Genomic DNA, 12,393 nt, shown 5'->3' on the forward strand with positions numbered 1-12,393 from the left:
TAACCCACAGAATTCCAGCTGCCGGTATTATCGCAAATTCAATAAGATCGAGTTTACTGTCCGTTTATGATAGATTGCACTAACAGAAAAGCCCAATAAACAGGTGACTGCTAATTGTTTTTATTGTTTTATGGTTGTGACCTCCAGAAATCCTACCGAACTACGTGGTACGGTCGGAGACAATCGTGGGGTAATCTCCAGTGCTGAGGTCACCTGCCCCGATTAAACGGCATTTTGTCCCAATTAAGCGAAGTAAACCCTGGCTATTTTCTCCATTGGTTTTTGTTTTTTAAGATTTGCCCCAAATAAACGGCTGCCCCGATTAACCGGTGGCCCAAATAACCGGAATCCACTGTATAAATAGATATATAGTGTTACAACTGCGTTGGGATACAAGTTTAGGGTTATAATTTTTGTACTGAAATTGAAATTTTATTGAAACTGAAACGAAATCATGACTCAGACCAGAACAGAAAAAGCAAAAGGTTAAAGCTAAATGGAGTGCTATGGATCAGGGGAGAACTGAGGGGGGGGGGAGGTGCCCTCTGAATCACAGCCTTTTAAAATGCACTGCTTGCTTGATGTTTGTGGAGCAATCAGGTACGGGACATAATATTGCCCAGGGGGATGCCTTTGTGTGTGCACGATGTAAGGAGTGAGGAAATGAGGCGACAACTCAGCATTATTATGGGCCTATATGAGAGCTTGAAGGACAGAGTGGATGCCCTCGAAGGATCTAAATTGAGGGGCCCATCAAACTCTCAGCTGCCCACATCAATGCTAGAGCTTGCACTTGATCATCACGCAACACACGGCAATCCCCAAGGCAGAATGCACTGGTCCCGGAGGAACTAGTAGCTGTTGGTGACTCTATTGTCAGGGAAATGGGGAACATGCTATGTAAAAAGGATAGGTGGAACAGGACCATGGTATGTCTGCCAGGGGCAAAGGTTGATGATGATGTAGAGCAGATATCTTTTAAGGGCACAAATGATGATATTGTTGTAAACATTGGCACTAATGATATTAAGAGTAGGGAACCGGCAGAATTACTTAACAAGTACAGGTCACTGTTGAAAAAAAAAGCTGTGAATTAGGTTTGAACTTGAAAGTGTCTGCAATTCTGCCCAGACACAATAAGAGGGAGTATATGATGAGAGCCTTGTCGATCAATTTGGCCCTGGACAGATTGTGCAAGGGTTGCAAGGTTGTGTTAGGGTAGCTCAAGGAGTAGAATTTTTTTTCAGCCTGGTCTGTACTTATTAACAGGAGAGACTGCTTCTATCGAGACCATGTTAGGTGGGTCGGAAAACTGCTAGCTTGGGGGGATACAAGGACTAATAGATTAACAGTAGCCACTGGCAGAGGTGAAAGTGATTCTTGCACTGCTTCTATGGGAATGAGCAGCAGTCTGGAAAATAAGATGTAGGGTATTTCACAGACTGCTGGCAGTCATGGCAGTACAAGTAAACCCAAACACATGGGTTGTGTTAGGGTAGCTAAGAATAGGAACAGGTGCATGTATATTTGCATGTACACCAATGCTAGGAGTTTGGTAAATAAATTTGATGAATTTGAGGTATTGCTCAAAATATCAAAGGCAGATATTGTTGGGATATCAGAGACGTGGTGTCACACAGATATAAGGAAAGCAGAACTGGAATTTGGGGAGTACAATGTGTACAGGAAGGATAGAGAGGACAGGAAGGGAGGAGGGGTTATGCTATTAGTTAAGAAACACAAAATGAAAAGAAGTGAAGTCAGTCGACATCGCTGGACAGTGCAGTGTCGAGTCAGTTTGGTGTGACATAAGCACTGGGAGATCAAAATTGAAAGTAGGAGTGTGTTATAGGCCTAATGACTCTGATGAGTATAATAAGAAACTGTACAGGGAAATGGAGTAGGCCAGCAAATCAGAGAGTCTTATATAATGGGGGATTTTAATCTCCCAGATATTGGTTGGAATTTGTGGGTTGGTCACTCACACACTAGCAAGGCTTTTGTGGATTAATTGGATGATTATTTTCTATAGAAGCATGTTCAGGAGGCAAGTAGAGGGAGTAATACTCTTGATCTGATTATCAGTAGTGATTCTTCATGCATTAAGAATCTGCAGATAAAGGAACCACTAGGTGGCAGTGATCACAGTGTGCTGAAGTGGGATTTACTCAAAGAGGTAACTACCATCAGGGGTAAAGGGAAGGGTTTTTGCTTTTTTAAAGGAGACTACGGTGGTCTGAGACAGTATTTAAATTCTATATTTAAATACTGTTTAAATAACTACGGTGGGACCATCTGATGATGTTACCAAAGGCACATTCAAAATGGAAAGCATTCAAAGAATTAATCTTGGAAGCTACTAGGCTTTACATACCAACTAAGAAATATTGTTCAAGGTTTAGGCCTAAATGGATGTCAGATGAACTAATGAGACATATGGCAGAGAAGAAAAATGCACGGGATACATATAAATTAATGGGTGACATGGAAACTTATGATAGATATAAGCTGGTCTGTAACCAAGTCACAAAGGAGATTAGGCAGGCAAAGGGAGATTATGAGAAATCCATGGCAAAGGATGCAAAGAAAAACAGAAAAGAGTTCTTTACCAATGTAAACTCTAGAAGGAAAAGGATGAATCAGATTGGTCCACTGGATATTGATGGTTCAACTGTTGATGATCCTGCTCAGGTGGCTAACAAAATAAATGAGTATTTTGCATCTACATACACCCATGAGGAGTTATTCAGGGAGGGGAATGCCAGAGATGAGTTAAACTGAGAGTGAGCTAGATGATTTTGCAATAACTGAGAGAAAAGTGGAGGAGAAATTGTTGAAAATAAACATAAAAAAGGCACCCAGGGTGGATGGGATCTATCCACCCCGGGTGCCATCAGTTATGTTAAAGGAGGCAGCAAAGGAAGTAAGCAAACCCTTAGCCATAATTATCAGAGCTTCTTTGGACTCAGGGGAGGTACCCATGGACCGGAGATGTGCAAATGTGATCCCAATTCACAAAGGAGGATCAAAGGGCAACACACAAATAATTATAGACCTGTTAGTTTAACTTCTGTTCCAGGAAAATTAATGGAGGCACTGGTTAAAGAATGCAGAATCATCTAGACAAGACTTCAGTTATAGTTCGGACACAGCATGGTTTTGTTAAGGGAAAGTCTTGCCTGACCAATTAGATTGGATACTATGATGTGGTCATCAAAGGAACTGAATGCAGGGAATAACTTTGATATCATATATTTGGATCTTAGAAAGGCTTTTGATACTGTTGCACATGGAAGACTGCTGAACAAATTGGAGCAGTGTGGCATTGGAGGCAAATTGCTGCTATGGATAAAGGGGTTGGTTGAGTGGGAGAAGACAGAGTGGTAATCAATGGACACTGCTCATCGTGGACTAATGTTATTAGTGGAGTCCCTCAGGGTTCAGTGTTGGGTACTTTGTTGTTTTCTGTATTTATAAATGATACTGATGATGGTATATCAAGCTTAATGTCAAAGTTTTGTAGATGATATGAAGGTTGGCAGGGTTGTTAAGGACACTAATGACAGTATGCTGCTGCAACAGGATCTAGATAAGTTGAGCAAATGTGCTTGAGAGGTGGCAAATGAAGTTTAACATTGACAAATGTAAAGTACTACATATGGGAAGCAGTAACCCCAGTGATGTATCAACTCTGTGGTACTACACTGACAGTGGTAGAGAACAAACAGAACCTGGGGGTAATTGTGCAGGCAGATATGAAGTTTTCTGAGCAGTGCAGATGGTCTGCAAGAGTAGCTCATAGTGTCTTGTCAATGATATATAGGACTTTTTCTAGCAGGGATAAGGAGGTGATTATTTCCTTGTACAAGGCAATGGTCAGGCCACACCTTGAGTACTATATACAGGTCTGGAGGCCTCATTTCAAGATGGATGTAGAGCTGCTGGAACAAGTACAGAGAAGGGCAACACGATTAGTGAATGGAACAAAGGGTTGCTCTTAAGAAGAAAGGCTTAAGTTTTGCAAATTACAGTGTCTGGAGACTAGGCACCAGCAAGGTGATCTGATAGAGGTGTACAAAGCCTTGAATGGTTTGAGCATGCTCAATGCTAATGGGATACTGCCTCTTGCTCAGAATAATCACCTGAGAGGGCATAAATTCAAATTCAGGAAAGACAGATGTAGGATAGATGTGTGGAAATTTGCCTTTAGCCAGTGTGTAGTTGGTTGGTGGAACAGACTTCCATCCCTTGTTGTGGAAGTTGATAGCCGAAATAAATTTAAGGCTGAGCTGGACAGGTATTTGGAACGAATGGAGGGGTGAAATGGGAGTGGTTTTTTTTGGCTGATGCTGCATACGCTTGCTTTCTTGCATCATATGCCTCTACTAATGCTAAATTCTAATCATCTTCGCTATCCAATCAATTTTATTGCCCCCTCTCATGGATTACTATCCTGTATGGTGAGGAGGTTTGAGTATTTCCAATGATCCTGAGATTCATGCTGGTGGGGGCTTCCACTCTGGGGGTCACCCCAGTCAGAAAAGTCGAACGATAGCAGCAAGAGGGAAAGGCTAACAACTCAACCTTCAGATATAAAATTAAAATGCCTAAAGAAAATTAAGGATAGAAACCAACCTAAAAAGTAATGCACTAATTGGCAAAAGAAGATTTTGATGCTACCCTACACGTGGAGTGAAACTATACCTTAATAACATAACATGACCTAAGAAAGAATTTTTTCTCATGAAAATAAGAGGGGGGAAAAAAGAAATGAAGGGGAAATTTTTTTTTTTTTTTTTTTTTTTGTGCCCAGTTCACAAGAAGTAAATTGTAAAATTGTAAAGCATGAAGTCCATCCATGGACCACAAATTAAGAACCCCTTGCATAATAGCTAAAACAAATCAGGAACTGTAATCCTCAATAAATGGTGATTAAATTTTGAAAGCACACATTTAATATTGTGAAAGTAAGGTTACTAGTAACATTACTTACCAAGCAACATTGATAGCCTTCCTTCTCTTTTTCCATCCTCAGAAAGCAAGGGGAGAGAAATAATCGCATATTTAAAAAAAAAAAAAAAAAAAAAAAAAACACACCTTCTTGATGCCATGATTTTTTCTTCATAACAATACCCTCCTCTGTTAATACAGAAAGGAAGGTAATTCACTGTGAACTTAAATGCACATTTAAATCATGTTTTGCACGGTATGGTCAAGGCACTTGTTAAACCAAGTCTCCAGAAAGATATGGCACTAAATCTGTTTAGATGCCATCTGATAGTGGTTTCTTGCACATTTTAAGGAAATGGTTACATCACTTGTAAACATATTATTAACTCTTAGGGATGTTATTTTAAGAAGCAAAATAAGAATTTCAGTCCACAATTTATTTAATACTCCTTTACCATACATAATATTACCCTTAAAATTAATTTGAATCAATTTTAAGGATAATATTAATATTAATAATAATATTAAGGAATGACATTCTAACATAAATTTCAAAGTAAATTACCTGTGCAATGTGATTAATTTGTGATTCCATTTCCGTGAGTTGTGCAGTCTGCAGATCCAACATGTGCAACAAGTTATATGCTAGTGTGTTAATTTGATAAGCCACACTTGCTAGGGATTGGGTTGTATAGTTTTTTGTTTCTTCTAATGCTGCTCTCTTATTTTCCGACTGGAGGGGGAAAAAAAAAATTTTTAATTGTACCAAGCATGAAAAAAAAAATAATGAAACATCACAATTGCAATAAAAATAATCGTTTTTGCAAAATATAACTGCCTGATGAAAATAAGAAAATGAGTGAAATTGTTAAGTTTCTTAAAATCATCACAAAATAATGAATTTACTGACAGTACAGATAAAATTTAACACACCAGTAGGTGATCCTGTTCAGTGACACCCATAAACCAGACACTGTTTCTAAGGTTTGTTGCTCACAGTTGAACACAGTTTTTTTAGTGAACTACGAATAACAATTTGATATCCTCTTTGCATTCCAAAAACAAAGGTTCTGCAGACATCAATTAAAACTATTTTAAATTACATGTTATTCAGCAGGAAATCCAATTTTTTTTCCCTGCAACCATTGTGGAAACTAAATATGAAAATGTTTTAGTTTTTTTTTTTTAATTATGAAAGAAGTCATGAAATCAAAAATACAGAACATTCTAACTATCTAACATATTACAATAACTTGCCACCAAGCCCTAGATTAATTGGAGTACAGCAGCATAACTGCTAGAGGACCCTAAGGTAGTGATGGCCCCTCTGGCCAACAACAGTATAGCAAATAAAGTTTATATATAGCTTTAATTGAGATTATTTCTGAAATTATTGGTCTTTTTTGTATATTGTGTTTAAATCTATTTATTTCTATCATCTATTTGTTCATAAACCATTCATATTAAAATACTTACAAGCTTATGCACATGGCAAAAATTTAGAAATCAATCTCTTAAAAATATTTGTGCCAGAGCTCTAGTGTCTAAATCCAGCATTGTTCACTGCACAAAACGTCTTCCCAATTATGAAATCTTTATTTTTAAGTACAATATAGGGACTGACATCATCAGCTCATGAAAAGAATATTTAGGGGTTGCATGGACATTATTTCAAGACTAAAGAAGAAAATTATTAGGTGCAAATTATGAAATACAGTTGTTACTGAAATTAAAGAATAAATGTATTTTTAAATTCACAGTTTCAATATTCTTTCATTTAAAAATTTTGTAAGGTGGCACAAGATAATTGTACAAATTAGAGCAATAGCTTCAGTTTTGCACATAGTTATGAGGAAACTATAAATTTGTTACAAATACAGTAATCTGATATTGTGAAGGCCGTCCGCTACAAGTCGCCTCAGTACTGCACTAAGTACATTAAATAAAAAGCAATGCACTAAATGTAGAAATAAAGTAGAATTGATATGAAGTTCAGTGAGAACTACAAACATCCTGCTAGAACAGCTCATGAGGGTTTTGTCAATAATATACAGGAACTCTGACAGCAGTTACAAAGAGATGATCATCCCATTGTATAAATAAATTTAGGCTACATCTGGAACAGTGCATACAAGTATGAAACTGTATTTTAGGAAGGACACAGATGTGTTGGAAAGGATGCAGAGCAGAGCAGCAAGATCAGCTGGAACCAAAAAAGGATATTCTTATCAAGACTGGGATTCTGTAAATTGCAGCAACTGGAAACCAGACATCTACACAGTGACTTAACTGAAGTGCTTAATGCTTTAAAACAGTTAAGAAAACCACTGTAGATTCTAGCATATAAGTCAACCTTTGAAGCACTACAAACTTATCTAGAATTTTAAGGCTGATTTATATGGTGAGTATAAAGTCCTAAACATCATAAATTTAAATTAAAGAAGTGCTTAAGAAAGACATGAACTAATACGAATATATTTACAATTTATTACATATATATTTTTATGCATATATGCATTGTTACTCAACCTTTAAAAACTCAAGAATCTGTTCATCTTCTTCATCACACAAAAACAGTTTATGGAATTTGTCATGAATTATGTATTCAGGTTTACTTTTTGTGATTGTCAATTTCTTATAGCAAACACTTCCATATTGAGGTAGTTTAGAGAGAAACCAATTTGTAGTAAAATAAGGAATGGTTCAGTTACATTATTTTCCCATTTACATGCACAGCATAGTTAAGAGCAATGTCATGTTGTCAACTGTGCCTTAGAGTCTTTGTTTGGTGACTTTCTACATAAAGAAGTTCTGTATACACTTACTTCATTATGGTTTGCTGTGCAGTGTAATAAAATTATCTTTAATAATACTTTAATGTATTATTAAAGATAAAAAATAGAAGTTGACATATATGCCAGAATACACAGTAAATAAATGCCAATGACATCTTTACTCTTTCTCAGATAACACACAATGGGGCATAAATGTAAATGGAAAAAGGCGTGTGGAAATTTAGCATTCAGCCAGAGTGATTGTTAGAATAAACTTAAACCTACTATTGTGGAAGTGGGAAGTTTCAATAAATTTAGGGAAGGGTTGGACAAATAATAGCAAATAATATAACAAGGTACCTTGTATAAAGAATGAACATATGAAGTAGGTACTTGTTATCATCATCATTTTCTTCTCTCTTTGAATGCTTCATATAGGGTGGAGATTTCACCCAGAATTATCAAATCAAAATTCTTACAATGTTCCAACTACTTTAAAACTGAACCCACAATAACCTACAATGCTGACAATGTATAATTATATTTGTGGCAAGGAGGAAGTTTGTTAAAGACCATGAGATTCTCTTACTATTTGCAAACAGTATTAGTGATGGAGAACTCGAAATAATTTCTCAGCCCCACCTAGTCCTTAGAGATGACATGTGCATTCCCTGAACAACTGTTACAGTTTTCACAAGATTGTCATGGTTATTGCCAAGAATGTCATGTTTGTAAACAAAACTAAGGCAGAAAATTTCATGCAGTTACTGCATATAAAGTTTTATTTTTTTCTGTTTTATTCTTCATGTCTTTTTGTTGCAGACAGGATTTAAACTGCCTAGTTGATACAAATACTTTAAACAGTACAAAAACCTTTGGCTTTATCACAGGTTGCTCTAAATAAATGACATTTATTTAAAAAAGAGTATTTGTATCGTTAATACAAAAATACACAAGGGTATTTTTGTATTAACTATTTGAAGTTACAACTTAAAAATTGTAAAGCAGCTAATGTTAATTTCAGTAAAGCCAACAGCATTAGCTGTTTTATAATTTTGAAGATGCAACTTCATACAATTAATATTCAAATTTTAAAGGTAATTGTACTTTTCAGTTATCCTTTGCATACTTTTATTCCACTGCATAATTAACAGCTAGATGAAATATGTAAAAAATAAAAAAAAACCTCATCAAAAATTCTGCTTTGCTTAAAGATAAGTATTTTCAGATGAACATCCAATAATCCAGCACTCCTACAGCCCTGTAGATGTCAGATTATGAAGACTTCTACTATATGCTGCTATTTATTTAAAATGGCATGTCATTTCCAATTTCAATTAAATCATGTAATTTAAGTATTAAATGTTTTATAGTCTGCATCACAAGGCTTTTGTCCTAAATATACTTGGATAGCATAAGATTAAAGTAGCTTAGTTACCTTTCATGAAATAATTTAAAGATTTTTTTTTTTTTTAATAGGATAACTTTTAACTAAACTTTTCCTTTCATTAGATTTTAAAAAGAAACTTTACCCATATTTACATTGATGCAAACTTACTTTACAGTATGTTTGTGACCCTGTATATTTTAAAGTAAGTTAAAAGTTTTATGCATATGGTCCCATAATTTGTTCTGGTGGCCTTCCAAGGTATTACTCGGTACTACTCTACAGATAATTTGGTTAATTGGGTATTTTATTTCAGCATGCAATTTGATACCAACGATTTACCAACTGGAGAGATAAGTGAATGCACATGAGCAATGGCAGTAACTTACCAACAAATTAATCCTAAAGGTTGAGGTGATTGACATAACTTTAAATTTTTTTTTATTATTTTTCACAGAAGCATGCAATTCCTTATTTTAAAAAGGCACTTGCACTATTCTCAGAAAGTGTTTGGCTAAAAGCTTATGAAAAAAATTATATATTAAAATATCTCACACCCAACTCCAATGCATTTTAAAACTGACTAGCTATTATACAAATAGAGATGCAGTTATTTCACATACCTGAAAGTAATTTGCTTCACAGTAGTCTGCCACTTTCTCCAAGTTACTATGACTGTCTTGAAGATTTTGACGTCCTTCAGGTATTTCATTTTCAATTAGTGACAAAAGGTCAGCCATTATTGTTGGCATTTTGGTTAAAATGCAACTTTAACAGATTTAAAAATGTTGGATGTCCTAAATAAACTGAAATGAAATTTTAAAAAATTAGCAGTTCAAAATACTATACGGTGAAGAATTATGAACTTCAATATTCAGGATGATTTTGAAATGTTACCAGTTTAAGATATAAGATTTAAATATGTTCATTACTATTAATAATACAAGAACTGTTTATAGTTTTTATTACTATTTCTACTTGATTTATGAAGTTAAAGAAATTAAATTTTTAATATAAGTTAACATTTTTTTGTAACCAAAAATGTAAAAATTATAAATTGTTTTGAAAATTTCAAAATGGATTCTAGAGGCAAAACAAACAAAAAAGTAGTTCACATAAACATGGACTGATAAAGACTTTTTGAATTACAGCCAATGAAAGATAAGGGTGAGCAGTATACGTTATTACACAGTGAATGCTGTTGTGGTAGCATATATAGTTGTATAATTCAATTTCAAGACTACCTGTCCACACATTGAATATGTTTATCTTTAGCTGAGGTGGCAAGAGAACCATCAGGTTTTAACAGAAGTGGGAGTACAGATGGCCAAAAGTTTTGCCCAATAGCTTTGGCAAGAGATCAGAATGCTCGACAACCATTTGGACAAGAAGCAAGTTTTCTACTCTTGGTCTATTCAAAATCTAGTTTAGACTGATTAATAACTGCCTTACAATTGTTGCACGCTTTAGTATAGGAAAATGAACCTGGAAATTTAAATGCAAGCCAACTGCAATATGCAATGTTCTTACCTTGAACAGCCTTAGCACATTTATTGGAAACCACGGTTTTGATAAAGGACAGGATTTTAAGGTGGAGTGTGGAATAAAGGATTTCTCAGAAAACAAAAATTTCATTGACACAATCTGCAAACGTTTAAACAGTAATCCAACCAAGAAAAAAAAAAAAAAATAGAAATCTTGTAGATCATTCCATTCTACATTCTCATAATGTCAAACAACATAAGGCTGAGAATGGTCACAAGAGAAAAGCTCCATTGGAGAAGAGACCACTAAGTTGTGATCTGAAGTGCCTAGAGGACCTCCCCCCCCCCCTTAACTGTATACTTGGAAGGGTTGTTCATGAGAAAAAGTTCTGTTTACAATTTATTTCATTTGCTCTAACTCAAACATGAAGCATTTTATAACAAAATTTAGATGACTTTAACTTAGAATCCTCCCTAAAAGGCACAATAAGTAACATAACTGATATTACCACTCCAAGACCATGATTATTAAAGGTTTACTAATAAATTACTAAAATTTCTATCTAAATGTACAATTCCTTTAAAAGAAGAGCCTAGTTCAACAACCCCAGATTCTGCTCATAAGCCATAGACAGCCAAGGTAGCACAGCACAGTTTATATGTTGTAAATAACTGCTCAAATTTAAAACGATAGTATGCTATTAGATCAATGAACTTATCAAGTGCTGTTCCCACTTAAGGACAAAGCAATAACATATATCCTCAGGAAGCAATGCTGTTATGTTGTTGTTTGTTATTTGGTTTTTAGGAGCATTAGCAACTAAGGCCATATTGCTCCGGGATATGCGGTGGTCATTCCCTGACCTTTCCGCATCCTCCGTATTTGGTGGTGACGGGCTCAAACCCCGGTCTAATCAAGAAGCGTGTGCTACGCACTGCTGCTCCTTCCCACCTGGCTATGGAGGCGCCTAGGAAGCAATGCATCAATGCTGAAGATTTACCACTCTCAATAGCATCTTTAAAGGAAGATAATTGGTTGGTTGGTTGGTTTTAATGGTAGTTTATTGGCACAAGGGCAACTAAGTCCAAAGGAAGGTAATTAAAAGGAATCTGAAAGATAGTATGGCTATACAGAAAATAAGTAATTGCCACAAACTCCATTGCTAAAGGAGGCAGGTATATTCATTCACGAGTATATTCGTTCACATTTGCCATGTGAACAAATATACTTGAACAAATATAACAAATATACCCAGGCAGGCACAATATGGGGGATTATATGATGAAAACATTGTGGATTAACTCAGGATTTGAAGAATGCTGCAAGATTTTTTGGGTGGGGACAGATTTCATCAGCATACATGGCCATGCACTTGTAGACAGAAGGAACCTATTTTATAGTGATGGATTGCATTTGAACAACAGTGGCACAAAGGTCTTTACCAACATCATCAAACAGGTGTTAAGGGTTCAGGGGAAACTGAACCCTTAAGGCCTACTAGCTAGAGGGGTAATACACACACGTTTGGCTGATGCCATATAAGTTTGCTTCCTTGTATCATTTGGCAATACTAATACTTGTAGACACTTTAAAATGTTCTTGTATGAGGCCTCAGAAGAGAAAAGAAAAGGAAGAGCCTTTGGAGGGAGTAAATATGTACTGATGGTAGCAATATTTTAAATTAATTAAATGGTAACTGGGGCAGTAAAATTCCTGGAGAAACTACTACTATAAGCAACTACCTGAGAAGTCTTAGAATCACAACAAACATAAAAAAAGGCAGACCACTACACACTT

At 35.6% G+C, this 12,393-nt stretch overlaps 1 protein-coding gene across 4 annotated transcripts in view; it reads right to left on the minus strand.

Moving 5' to 3' along the window:
- Positions 1–12,393, minus strand: part of Abi (tyrosine kinase Abl) — a 95,017-nt gene that overhangs the window by 58,833 nt on the left and 23,791 nt on the right. For all 4 annotated transcript variants that reach the window (XR_016547924.1, XR_016547923.1, XM_090389254.1 and 1 more), the window contains exons 2-3: positions 9,735–9,917; positions 5,516–5,683 (exon numbers count right to left, since the gene is read on the minus strand). Coding sequence is in view for 2 of the 4 variants with exons in the window: in XM_090389254.1 (XP_090245380.1) it covers positions 5,516–5,683; positions 9,735–9,863 (297 nt within the window). In the remaining 2 variants the exon portion in view is untranslated. The remainder of the gene's footprint in view (positions 1–5,515; positions 5,684–9,734; positions 9,918–12,393) is intronic.

This window comes from Mastigoproctus giganteus, chromosome 14 (assembly GCF_048544385.1).
Source record: "Mastigoproctus giganteus isolate SK-2022 chromosome 14, ASM4854438v1, whole genome shotgun sequence".
In the NCBI taxonomy this organism is placed as follows: Eukaryota; Metazoa; Arthropoda; class Arachnida; order Uropygi; family Thelyphonidae; genus Mastigoproctus; species Mastigoproctus giganteus.